The sequence below is a fragment of the Dermacentor silvarum genome, chromosome 2, assembly GCF_013339745.2.
Source record: "Dermacentor silvarum isolate Dsil-2018 chromosome 2, BIME_Dsil_1.4, whole genome shotgun sequence".
NCBI lineage: Eukaryota > Metazoa > Arthropoda > Arachnida > Ixodida > Ixodidae > Dermacentor > Dermacentor silvarum.
In genome coordinates this window covers 152,355,008-152,369,078 of record NC_051155.1, presented here as the reverse complement: position 1 = coordinate 152,369,078, position 14,071 = coordinate 152,355,008, and the positions used below count along the sequence as shown (strand labels likewise).

Here is a 14,071-nt window from a genome sequence, read left to right as displayed (position 1 = left end):
GTGAACGTGCTCCGAGGGAAGGTAGCCATCGCGTCGGGGGGGCTACGTGTGCCACCAGCTCTTTAGAAAAGACTTGCCCCGCCGCTGCCTGCCGCCGCTGACGAAAACGGCGGCGACGACGACGACGAGGGAGGTGAGGTTTGCGCATGAGCCGTGCGCCCGGCGTCCCTTTCTCGCGACGAGCGCGCTCAGCGGTGCAACTGTGTGGCGGGAAGGAAGACGCTGGAGGGGAGAGGGGATGCTGCTGCGATTGGGAAAGCTGACGGGAGCTCCTCTCTTTCCCTCCTCGCTTTCCCGTTTCGGAGGAGCGAGTCTCCCTCGGCTCCCGTAAGGGGAGATTGAGGAGAGAGGGTTGGGTAAGGGGAGCCCCCCTGCGGCCTCCTGCGCAGTGAGCGGCGGCGGCGGCCGACGGCGAGAGAGGAAAGGAGGCCGTGTGGGGTCTCCGGGCGACTCGCTGGCGCTCCGCACTCGGACGAGGCGCCGCCAGAGGCGTTTTCTCGGGACCCGCCGAGGTGTGTGTGTGTGCTCCTTCCGACCACGGCTCTTCGTTGTTCGGACTTCGTAATTTAACCGTGTTTTGCACTTTCCTTCAGTTTTAGATTTTTGTTTTTCATATCTCTCTCTCTCGGCGATTCGTGCCGCGGGAAAGTGATCGTGCTACTCAACGGTTTACGTAATTCAGTTAGCCGGACGCTGTTGTTCGCGCGCGCGCTTGACGCATTCCTGCGGTGCGCTCTTTTGGATTGGTACACCGAGCAACGGCTGTCGCCACCGTGGCTCTTCTCGCACCACTGCGTGTCCCGGAATAGAACGTGGTTGTTGGTGGTGACGCCGCCTTGGAGGCGTGATTTGGAAAGCGCAACTCGCCCCCGTGACTGGGGTCACCGGGAGCTACGAGATTCGGCGCCGGATGACACTGAAGCTGTTATATTAATTGGTAATGTGGTGGGCTTAATCAAATCACTGTTTTATTTTTTTTGGTCATGCTTACTCCTACGTAATCTTAAAGTTGGTTCTTGTAGTCATTGAAAACTTCACATTTCCTTAAAACTTGGGCACTTGCTCCCTGTGAAATCAGGTCAAAGTGGCCTTTTTTGTCCTTTTCTCATGAAATTAATAATTCAGGCCATGATTTTCTACTAAGTTATTCATACGCTTAAAATTCCTAGAACGAAGCAATCCTCTCACAGAATGCTTTACTGATCGCCTAGTTCTAAGCTAAACGTATTATTCTGATCATCACGTAAGCCTATTTTTACATTCGTGCTACATCACTGACGAATGTTTCCTTTTTTGCCTTTGTCAAAGAACTGAGTCGTACTGATGTCGTCGACATCTTTCTGGCCTTTTAAACAGGTTGCCCTGTAATGGAAGTCACCGAGACGCAGCGCATTTGCCTCAAGTCAATAAGGTGTTCATCGTTGTCGTGGACCCGATGTGTGACACCACCGGTGCGGCAGTTCCACCAAATGTAACGTGTCGGTGTTACACGTCGGCGTTTTCAGTGTGTTTAGCACGCCATGGCACTTGCAGAACCTTACCGACCGTCAGCCAGTCAACGTGAGCGTCAACTTTACTGCCGTCTCAAGACCATGTGCGCTTTTGCTGCAGTGCCACCTTGACAGAGCTAACACAAAGCAATAGGAAGGAAGCGGAATCTGTGCCGCGGAGCTGATCACAACTGCGAAAGACATTACTAATGACTAAAACTAACGATTAGAAAGCAAGGCAAAACAGATTGACGAAAACAATCGAAAGCCGTCATGTGCCTGAAATCGGGGATTCGTACTTGTCTCGTGGTGTCGCTGCTGGTGTTGGCTTCGACGGCGGGCGCGGCCGACGCAACACCGACCTCTACAAGTCGTCCCAGCCCCCGTGTGGTGCGGACAAAGTATGGCCAATTGCGGGGCAAGATCATCACCCTGGGATCTCGGTTCGGCACCCACCTGCCTCCCGTCGAGGCGTTCATGGGTGTGCCGTACGTGAGCCCGCCGCTGGGCACGCTGCGCTTCATGCCTCCCGTCAACTCTCCGCACTGGGACGATGTGCGTGCCGCGGATACGCCGGGCCCCGCGTGCCCGCAGCGGCTGCCGGAGTTCCTGCGCAATGAGTCGTCCCCGGCCGCGGTTCGCATGCCGCCCGGCCGTCTAGAGCAGCTGCGGCGGTTGGCGCGAACCGCCTTGCTCAACACCAGCGAGGACTGCCTGCATCTCAACATCTACACTCCAGCGTCAGGTATGTCGCACTTCTGCTACCTTTCAGTTCATATGTGGTGTGGGTTTTCTTTTCAAACGGAACGTTGCACTTGGCGGTACCCGTGCTGATATGATTGTTTGTCCGGTGTAACCTAACGAGGCAACTAGACGCACGCGTACCTGAACGTGTGATAGCGCATATGTGCTGCAGAGGACGATGGTGTAAGTGTTTGCCCGGCAATAGATGTTCACTTTGCTCGTGATCTCCGACATGGATTGCATTGCATTGATAGTTGGTGACCAGGGTGTGGCGTTTTTCCAATTGAACTGAGCTTCTACATTGAGGAAGGAAATGTGCGGCTGCTAAAAAGGACTGCAGCTTCACCGCAATGTGGCCCATTGACGGCGTGGATTCCCGAAGGAACCTGCTGGGTCATTTATTGTGTTCCATGGTCTGCGCCAACAACTACTGCAGCATTCGGTAAAGAGCGCGAAACGTCGCCCTTCTATGAAGCCTATCTCTCTTTGGTGGTACGCCTGTTGTATTACAGTTGGTTAAAAAAAGTAAGTAGTAAATTCGCGGAAGCGTTGGCATTTGCCTTCTTCAAACTGTTAGCCTACTTTTATCGTCTGCATATGTGTCTTTCAAACGCGCCGTCAGTCGTGACCGCGCAGATGCTTGGCTGCCCGCTGTTGATGCCTTTGTGTGATTGCGTAGTGACTGAATGCGGATCGTGTTCCTGTGCGTCGTCTACGGGCATTCGACTGTGACAGTCTTATTCTATTTGAACGCGAGCTGTCGTACTGCTAGTGTTGGGACTCTGCAAGACCGCGTCAGGAAAGTACTTCTAGAATGAGCATCTTCTATATGCTTCTTTTTTATAGGTGTCTCGGCAACTGGTGCGCAGTAAAGAAATAAAAAAACACGTTTTTCTTACCTTTACACGCAATACAATCTGCAGCACTTGTTTATACGGTGCTTCATCAGGTGAAACACATCATATGAAATGCATCAAGAAAGTACTGCAAAAATGAACAGCTAAGTGAAAATGTTATTTTAGGTGGCGCTGGATAACACACACAGCACCATCTTCTCAATACATATTAAAATAACGCATCGCATCGTTTGTCGGGGAGTGACCCATACTCCCAGTTACGTGGGAGTACGGACCAAGCCGGTAGGCATTCAGTGTGGCACCAGACTCGTGTCGATATCACTTTTAAGTTATAAGGGTGGAAAACCTCCAGTTGAGCGTCATTAAATAAAATGTTCACATACCTTAAGCATAATGGTGATCTTCCGAAGCAAGAGTAAGCAAGATTTTTACATGCAGGTAGAATAGCTTACAAGTCACTACATCGGAGTACACTCAGAGCGCGTTATAACTGTGATAAATAAAGGATTGTACCCCCCGCTCTACCACCACAGAGAAGTTACGAATAAATAGAAAGAATAAGAAAAAGAGTGAACAAAGGAAAAAAGAAATGGTCACGATAAAATTATCATATCATTAGAGCTGAAGGCAAGATCTGAGACGCCCGTGAAGTTTACGGATGCACTTTTTAAATAATGATTCAGTAATTTTTGGCGGGTGAATAAAAAAAAACCTTCATTGCCACCGAGCCACAGTCGCAATGGATTCAGTTAGTCTCAGGATGGAATCCTATAAAGGAAAAAATAAATGAAGAGTGATCAGTTGTGCTTCAAGCTCGCATAGCTTTGTATGTGATAATAATAAAAATAGAACATGAGGCTGAAATTGAAGTACAAGGCAATGAAAATTGCCCCAAATTACTTCTCGGAGGCTAGAGAAAGCGCTGGAGCTCACGCCTCTAAGCGCTTCAGGTGAAATGTGTTTACCTGCGATTATCGAACAAGTTTATTGCATTGCTCCTACCGATGCGTACGCACCCCGAGACCACGCATTTTTTCCCGAATTTTAATTTGTTTTCAAATAAGTAGGCTTCGGATTTTTCGAAAATTGCCTCGTTGGTACAACTTGTTTTTTAAGGATGGGGCGGGCTGCTTCATACTTCGGCAATGTTCATTTCCCCACTTTGCGGTACGTGTAACGTTTGCTGAAAGTAGACGCTTCTTCAGTGTTGGCACTCATAATTGCAGATCGGCCATGGTCCTCATGTGTGCCCTTTTAAAAATGTGATGTGTGTTACTACACTCGTAGCTCTATCCCGACCTCTGAGCAAATTTCAGCATGACGTGAACGGGTCAAGTTTCAGAGGACCAGCGTCGCTCAAAGTCCGTGAGGGCATTTTTCTGCCACACTTCGTTTACAAATATCTACAAAAGAAGGGAGGCAATGGGAAGAAGCCATTTGCTATTCATTCCTGCGTTCAAAGTCAATATAACATGCTGAAATCTCTGCACCATTGGGCAAGAAATGTTCGCAGTGCGATGCGTAACGCTGACGACCATGACAAACCCCTTCCACGCTTTGTCTAAGGGAGCAATTAACAAACGTCTTACTTGCCGCTTAGCTCCGGGTCGTCCTCGTATCGCTTCAGGTAACATGTAGTCTCTGTGCATTCTCCCATTTTCCCCATTCGTCTTAAGTTGTCCATTATTTGTTCTACTTCCTCATTTTTACATGGAGAGCGAGAATGTGCTGATGTCCCGCTGTGCTTCGTCTTATTCAACTCGGAAGCCCGAGAATACCGTGCTGTGCGCTCATGGAGCTCTCCTTGCAGACGCTATTCACGCCGATGACAAGAGAGGGCGCCACGAGACCCATCCTTCGGCTCTATGGAGCGGGATGGCGGCCCCGTATCAGCGCTGCGCCTACCCGTAGAATACACTGCGTCTAGGAGTATTTTATGTCGCGAAAGGTATTAGCGTTAGGGTAGCGAGAGAGACAGAAGAAAAGGGAAATTAGGCAGGGAGGTTAACCAGAGGCGGAGATCCGGTTTGCTACCCTACTCTGGGGAGAGAGGGGAAGGGGGAGGTTAAGTGTCTGGAAAGTAGAGATAAAGAAAGAAAGGGAGCACAGAGACACAATCACAGTCAGTCACTGTCACCGCATACAATCGCTGCATAGCACAGTAGCACTTGTAGCACTGTAAACATCAGTTCACGCTACAGCCGCTTGTCCAACTCGGTAGTCCCTAAAAACTGCAACAGAGCCCTTGTCCCCCTCCGCTGCGATGGCTTGTGATGTTAAGCCCCAACCACAGGCATGCGTCGGCACGCTTCCGCGCGCGCCGACAAGCGAACGCGCCGCTTCGCGTCGGCTGGAGGAAAAGGGCGCGCAACCACAGGATACTAGCTCTGACGCGTGCCGGCGCTCGCTCCTCGGCTGCGGTGCACTGTTGCTTGACCATTTTGTCTTCAACCGTCCAAGTGCGGCCTAAAACAGCCTTCTGTAAACTGAGCTTGAAACAATAAGTCAGTGATCTGTATGCTATTTTAGATATAAAAAAAACACGTTTGATTAATGAATGTACGCCTGCCGCAACGGTTTCCTTGAACATAACTGCACAAGCTATCGACATCAGCGATTGCGTTCGCGTTGTCGTCTGCAAGATCACTTTGCAAACATCTGCACGAGCGTGGCATGTCACATCAATAGCTCTCGTACGATCTCTTTTCTTTTTTTTTGTAGTTCGTTGCACAGCCAACTATGTAAGAATTACCTAAGAACTACGTAGGAACTACGCAAAGTGTCAGTGAAAAATCTGTATTATAAGTATAATTATGCTTGTTGGTGCATGAATGAAACGCGTAAGTGGGTTCTGAGAAAATCAGCAAAAAAAAAATAAATAATAATTGAAACACTTGTGGCGCTCACAAAGAGACATTTCGAACAGCCAAAATTTACCAGTTTCGTAGCTTGTCTCCTGATTCTTGTTTGTCTAATCTTTCCCATGGAACCTTTAATTTTTCTAGGTTGTTTTGAAGCATCAACACCGCATCGGGAGGCCTTGAAGCACTTATTCGTACTCTTGAAGCACTTATTCAAATGTATGGGCAGCTCATTTGCATAATATGAAAAAAATATATGTAAACAGGTTATTTTAAAAATTTATACACTTCAAGTTCCCACAAAAAAAAACGGAAAGAAATACCAGTTTGTTTATTGTTTTCAGCCTACAATGATGTTTCGAATGAGAAAGACATTCAATTTGTTATGTGAGGCATGTAACAATTGCTGTGCCATATATTGCACAACACTGGACATGGCAGCCAACCATTATTAAACCCCAGAAGAAATTAATGGCACAATGCATATGATCAAGCAAACAGCGTTTTATTACACTTAATGGATGCTTTAAAAAACTGTCACACTATAATAATATTGCACAAAAGCTACTGAACTAAACTAATATACTAGTACATATTTAAAGATCAATTTCATATTACAGTAACAATAACCAATCAATCAAATGTTTATTATAGGGCCCTGAAACAGCGAGAGGGCCTCTGACTGGTGCACTTAAAAAGCAATATGCGAGACAAAATGTACAGAGAACACAAATGTGGAAGACAAAACAATGCGAGATAGAGAAACATATAAGGGAAAAGAAAACAAGGAAGCGTAAACTGCAGTTAATCATACAACATGATTATCTACATATATACAATACATAGGAAATGAACTCTGAAATATGTCAATGCAGGCACAATTCTTATGTTTTTTGGAGTCGAGCCATATATAGGACAGTCTTCATTGGAACAAGGCCAGGCAGAGAATGCGGAATGTTACCTGGTATACTGTTGCAGCACGACAAATTGCGCAGCTTTGGGAAAGTATAATGCCATGGACCACCTTATACAGGAACGAAAAGGCATGATTTAATAAGTCTTGGATGAGTGACTAACAACTTCATTAATCGAAGGGGTGAGGTGTAAGGGTGTCTAGAGGTGTGAGTTGAGGTACATTTGAGAGTGCTGGACTATGGTCGCCAGAATGGCAAAAGTGGTGTTGGAAGACAGATATCAATTTATTCTGGATGCATGCAGTGATGTCAGAATTAGATTTGCATGTTGTACCTCAATCTACAGACATACTCTAGTAGTGGAAGGCACACAGCAGCATACGATTTCAGAAACAGAACAGGTGAGTGGTCATCATGCAATATACGACATACAATTCCAAGAGCGTGAAGGGCACTTTGTGCATATTTAATGTGTGAACAGAAGCTTAGTGTTTTGTCGAAGTACACACCAAGATCTTTGATTTCATCGACACTGGACAGTGGAGCATCCCGAAGGGCGTATGAAAATTGTACATGGTATGTTTTGCGCGTGTAACTTAATGCCATAGTTTTGGAAGCATTTAAGAGTACATACCATTATTGTTTCTGCACCAGCTTGAGAGTGAGAAAATGTCTTTTTGGAGGTCAATGCAGTCGTGAACACTGTTGACAGTCTTAAATATCCTTAAGTCGTCTGCATACAAAGCCATGCTGTCCATCTATTAAAATGTTCTTAGCACTAACAGAAAGCAGGGAATGCAATACCGATTCAAACACTTTTGACTCAATGCAGCAGATAGATATAGGCTGGTAGTTAGTAACTGCACTCGCAGCACCCGATTTGTGCACGGGCAATATCCATGCTACCTTCCAAGTGCTAAAAAATATGCTAGACTTTAGGGAACTATGGAAGATGCTTGGGACAACAGGGACGCTTCTATACGTCTTAAGCAGTGTGGGAGGAATACCATCAACACCACAAGAAAGGGAAGCTTTGAGGCACTTCGTACACTTGAAAACAAGGTCTTCATTGACTGATAGCATAAACACTGTGCCAGGCTGAGAAGGAAGGTTACTTGGAGCATCCTTTACACCATAGACACAACAGAAATGTTCTGCAAAGGCATCAACAGTGTTCAAGACATCATCACCATTTTCATCAAGAAGACACCTCTTTGGCGCTCTCTTTCGAAGAATGACAGCACACGAAGCTCCAAAAATATTTTGAATTATGTGTCGTGCTGGCTTCAACACCATCAATTTGGTTGTAGGGATCATTATAACTATAATAATAACAACAACAATAATAATAATAATAATAATAATAATAATAACCTTAGCAGTACCATGGCACTCTAGACAGCTCGCAAGGCTAAAAAAGTAAGGCTCATGTCTGCACGCTACAGCGTCTGATAGTCAGCCATCTAGAGCAGGAATTTGCTCTAGATTACGCGCTCGCTCGCTCACACACACACACACACACACACAAACACGCTTGCTCACTTGCAGAACACATCACACGCACATACAGGGCAATAACTGGGAAGTCGACGGTGCACAATGCACAGGAGTGCCGTTTCACTACGGTCGCAAGGAATGGGAGTCCTAATGGAGAGAAAGCTCTGTATAAGAATGGAGTTGCGGCGTTGGACTGTACAGGTGTGATGGGGCTCAGGCTGTCCTGATGGCTTGTTCAGACGGACAGAAGAAGACATATAAGTGTTTCCAGAGAGCCACACAGCGCCCTGCAGAATAGACGGACAAGTGCAATGTTGCGCTGGTATTGCAGGGTGCGCCACTTAAGGGCTTTGAGGTGATCCTTGTAGGCTGGCATGAGCTTGCGACGATCGAAAAGATGGGAGTAGAGGGTGTGCATTGCCCGGCGCTGAACAAGCTCAAGTTTGTCAGCGAGATGAGTTTGGTAAGGGGACTAAACTGATGAGCAGTACTCAAGCTGTGGTGGTACGAGAGAAGTGTAGAGTGCTCTGAAAACCTCAGGTCCCCAGGGAAGGGAGAGACAGGTCACAAATCCCAGAATGCGACGAGCCTAGTGACTTGTGCGGAAAAGTCGAGAGAAGGGCTGAATATTACACCCAGGGTGGGAAGGGTCCGAACGGTCTTCATGGGGGTGCCACTGAGGAAGTAGGTTGGGTGCACAGAGGTTGTGGTGTCGCTGATATGCATGGCAGCACTTATTTCAGTGCTAACACAAAGTTTGTTATTGTAGGCCCAGTCGTCCACCTTTACAAAATGTATTTATTTCAAGCGCATATGCTGCGCTGCGTGTTGGCATAATGTTGCAGTGCAAGTGTTAACTAGTGAATTAAACACACTTCTGCGAAGATGCATTAGGAACTTGGTTTTGAGTTAATCTTTTTCCCGACTACAGTTTATAGTATCACAGCGAGATGCATTTTAGTGCAAGCTGAAGAGATTTGGGCAGCTTCAGCATACAGACTGCGAAATGCACTGATGACACCTTTACCCCTTCCCTGCAATGCATGCACTCACACCACCTGCTCTTTGCATAAACAAAACAAAAAATATATCAAAAGCCAATTGCAGTTTCACTGACTCAGTACATGCTGCTTGTCAAGCAGGCATCGAAGCAATCCTGGTATACGCAGCAGCATGCATAAGGTCCTCCTTATGACGCAGGTCCTCCTATGCATTGCACACGGTGCACAGTGCAAACAGATTTTTTTTTTCCAAGTGCTCAACTACAAGAACACATGACAGTGCTGTATCACGTTTCCTTCAGTGTGTCAGCGTTCTTGAGCGCTGCACGAGCGATTTATCGCCAACTAGCCTATAAGACACCTGCACTTGAAAGAAGTGAGTGAAGGAGTACTGTGAACTTGTACTGAACTAGATTTCACACGCCGAATCGAAGAGTGCACTTTCAACTAAACGGATGGCATGGCTGAAGATGTACGCGTATTTCCCATTGTTCGGCTACTAGTGTCTTTCGCTTTCGCAAGTTATCTTTGCCGCTGGAAACAGCGCAGAGCTCGCCCGTTAAACCCGAGTCCCGAGACCACATAATTCACACACGAAACACGCCGCGGTTCACCACCTGAAGTTCCACACGGTTCATTTACACCACACGAAGTCAGGAGAGCCATATTTCAAATCACAGCAGCGCAAAACGTAACTGAAATTTCATTTCCTTCGGCAGAGTTTCTCAGCTGGGCTCGTTCACCGCCGGTCGAACTCGACGGACGCGCTAGGCCTACGCGTAATGTAAACAACATCGGCGGTAGACGAGTGCTGATTATCCAGACTTCGCACGTCGAAAGCAAGTTTCCATTCAGTTTCGAGCACAAGAAAATATACATACAACAAGCACAGGCGTTGCCGCAATCGTCTGCAATCGTGATTAGGTTGGATGTTTTAGCAGACGATCGCACTGAGATCGGCGGAATCCAGCGGGCCGGCAGGTTGGGTTCGGCGGCGTCGTTCGAACGCGGCACGAATTTCGTCGCACTTCCACCACCCACGGTCGTGGGTCGTGTCGGCCTAGTATCACAACACTGTCTTTCAGAAACACTGTCGCGCGCGTCGTGCGTCCGAAGCACTCGGACGATCGTTGGTGTCGGCGCCTCCGCATCGGCGGCCATCATCAGGCGTAGCAGCCAGAGGCTTCGCGGACTCTGATTGGTGGACGCCGGCGACGGTTTGCAGGCTCTGATTGGTGGACGCCGGCGTCGCGTCGACTCGCGCCGCTGGTTTTCTAGCATCGGCAGCTGGCAAAATCTCCGCGCGCCGACACGCGCCACCCCGTTCGCGACTGACGCTTTTGACGCATTTGACGCATTTGCGCGTGCCGGCGCGTGGCGAAGCGTGCCTGTGGTTGGGCCTTTAGCATTCTAAAATTGTTTCCTCTGTTAAAGTTCTTTGGTCCAAGCGCGTATGTGTATGTGCTCCTAATAGTCGCTGAAAAAAGCACGAGAGACTGTAAAGTACGGGGACAACGACATACCCTTAGAATTCAAAGTTGTGGAGAATAATGAGGCTGAGGCGGCACCTAGTGAGGCTAAAATATATGCCATTTGTATTTCTGAAGACACTATCTTGCGTACTCTTTTATCATACAGTATACCAAGAGTACACCGTAGAATACACCGTTATCATACAGTACACCAGCACTTTTATCATCAAGTGCCGGTTAAAGTTATCAGTATCGCCCGTATCACCAGTGCTGTGGCCAGAACGGAAATGAGAAGAGACGTATAATAAGAAAGAAACGACTTGGAATGCCTTGAACTCGACAGTACGCCTAGCGTTATTACAAACACGACACCGCTCAGTTTCGGCCTACAATACTCAGGTAGTGCACACATAATTACCATGGAAGCGCAACGTGCGCAAATGCTTGAATCACTATGATAACAATGTTTGACATATGAGTTTGAATCAAAGAGCAGGTAATGTTCAGGGGCACATAGCAAAGAGAGAGAGGGAGAGAGAAACAATATAGAAGCAGGAGCAGATTGTTTGTGTACGTTTGGTCAAGCATTTCGGGGGTTCCAGTCGTTGCACCTGTTCAATCGAGCGCGTCTTCAAGTGCTTCAAGCAGTGGACTGTGCCCTCGTGTTGCATAGCAGTATCTCTTTAGTCCCAGCTGGCGTGAGGCCCTCATTAGGATGGTATAAGTGGCGATAAAAAAGTGCGGGTTCACTGGTAACTTATCGTAAAGTGCCCTATGAGTGTGTAACTTGTATAGATACGGGTCAACATGTCGGACATGGTAATTATAATCGCTGAAAGTAGGCCCCAGCCATGAGGACAGCCAGAGAGCTCTTTCGCGTGTTTAACTGAGGGTTTCACCTTTGATTTTATATCAAGTTTTGCTCCCTACAACTGAAGCTAGCGTACGCTGCGCTTGCAAGAGGTGCGACAGGCCTCCGGGAGTCAAGGGCACTTTTCGCTGGCCCACGTGAAATAGAATGTGCAATGTACTTATACGAAAACGAAATTGCGATGCGTCAGAACCAAGACAAATAATAATAATAATAATAATAATAATAATAATAATAATAATAATAATAATAATAATAATAATAATAATAATAATAATAATATAATAATAATAATAATAATAATAATAATATAATAATAATAATAATAATAATAATAATAATAATAATAAATAGGCATTCGTATACATGCATGTTTTTAACCAATAAATTTTAAATAATAGACAAAGAACATCCATGAGTAAAATAGATGCTTTCATTCATTTTTTAGGAATTGAAAGATTGCCGAAGTGGTATAAGGTTCACTTGAACAGCGCGTAAGACCGGGACACATAAAAAGGCGCAACGTCACAGCGAGCGTTTGGCAAATACTGTAGACGGATAGATTTAGCTTTGGAGTTAGGGTTCCGTACCTGAGGTTGGAAGCATGCGCCTTACCGCTGCTCCATTTCACGTACACATCATTTTGGGACCCCTTCATTTCATATTTTTCCAGGATGCAAAGCTAGTTGCCTGGGGAACTGTAGGGAAGTGGTTTAATCAAATTCTTGCCTACATCTTTCGATAAAGTCGACACTAATTTGATATCGACCGCTGTGGTGTGACAGATGATGAGAAGTACCTGACAAAAGTATTACGAATACCGCAATATACGACGCAAGAACACAGGATGTAGCATCGATGTGCATTGTCACTTCATCATGTTACATCTTCGTTTTGCCGTAAGAAACACAAGAAAACAGTAACTAAGTGCTAACATCCAACAAAGAATGTGAGAAAGGAACAAATGGTGGGTGACAAATGGTGGTGCTGCTTTTCTTTATGTCTGATTGTTTAAACGATGAACATTTATCAGTTTACGGTGAAGGTAGCATTTGGTAGAGTGCTTGAATAGACATCTGAAATGCACTGAACATTGAATAATAGCTTCGGTTTCTTTCTCTTTCTAAAACAACAACAAAGGTATTGCAACATCGAAAGATTATACTGTAAGTTTTTGGAACATCTGGCTACATTTATTGTACATTAGTTCAATTTATTTATTTAACTGTTCCACCAGCTTCCTCAAACAGGGTAAAGCAGTTGGATTGAATTTTATCGCGAAAGGCGCATTCCGTGCGAAAGGCGCATTACGTGCTAATCAAACACGCATTTGGTATATGCATGTCGTCCATTCTAACGCTTTTGCAAATATAACTTAAACCTTGTTGCGTACTGGAAAGCAGAAGCTGGAAAATAATAATTTCGAATGTGTGCTAATATTAATGTGATTAACTTAGGGAAGTTCGCTACAAAGCATAGCGAAACGTTAAGCGAGGTACGACAAATTAATACCGGGTAAGTGGATTTGCTTTATATTCCGTGCGAGATGTAATGAATTTTACTTTATGCTTTAGTTGCTTCAACAGGAGGCTTCTGTTACATGTCGTAGGTGAGCTGTAATTGGATTCAAAGCGCATACCTGATTACAGGGAAGTCTGTAGGCATTGAATATTCACGCTCAACTTGTGCCTATAACGCATTGAACTGACAAGGAAACGTAGAATACAAGCATGCGTAATTGCGATCTTTATATTTTTCATGTATTTACGTGGTGGTAAGTTATGGGAAGCTTCGTGGGAACTAGTTAAAAAAGGATGATGTGTACGCGGTAGTTAACGAGTTGCCGAACAATGGCGAAACATAATTTTATATTGGCTTTTTAAAAGTTTAGTAACAGATATATTAGTTTTGAAAATGTAATGGGCGCATCTAGCATCATGTCTTCTTGTGATACCGAAAAAATTATTCACGAGAACTTCTTCTTTCTTTTGCAGAATTTTTCATAATAGTTTTTCATTCATCCCAAGCTCCCACGCAGTCGTTTGCTTTCTGGTGCATTGCAAAACATGGAGGGAAGAAGTGGGAGTCAAGAAAGCTGTTCGTATTAGAGCACTGCACGGGCTCGGGCTTACCCGAAAGCCCGGGCCCGGCCCGGCCCGTGGGTCGGGCCGGGTAGAGCAGTTTTTTCACGGGCTCGGGCCGGGCTCGGGCACGGCGTGTGCTTTTTGACCTGGGCCCGGGCCGGGCTCGGGTTTTTTGACGCGGGCCCGGGCCGGGCTCGGGCTTTCTGCGAGTTATTCTGGGGCTTCACAACTCTTAAAAACATGTGTTTTTCGGTCTCGGGCCGGGTTCGGGCCGGTTTCG

At 46.1% G+C, this 14,071-nt stretch overlaps 1 protein-coding gene across 1 annotated transcript in view; it reads left to right on the top strand.

The window, feature by feature from the left end:
* The first annotated feature begins 434 nt into the window (after positions 1 to 434).
* Positions 435 to 14,071, top strand: part of LOC119441916 (neuroligin-4, Y-linked) — a 334,848-nt gene continuing 321,211 nt past the window's right edge. The window contains exons 1-2 of the mRNA XM_037706579.2: positions 435 to 937; positions 1,357 to 2,235. Of these exons, the coding sequence (XP_037562507.1) occupies positions 1,764 to 2,235 (472 nt within the window). The 5' untranslated portion in view covers positions 435 to 937; positions 1,357 to 1,763. The remainder of the gene's footprint in view (positions 938 to 1,356; positions 2,236 to 14,071) is intronic.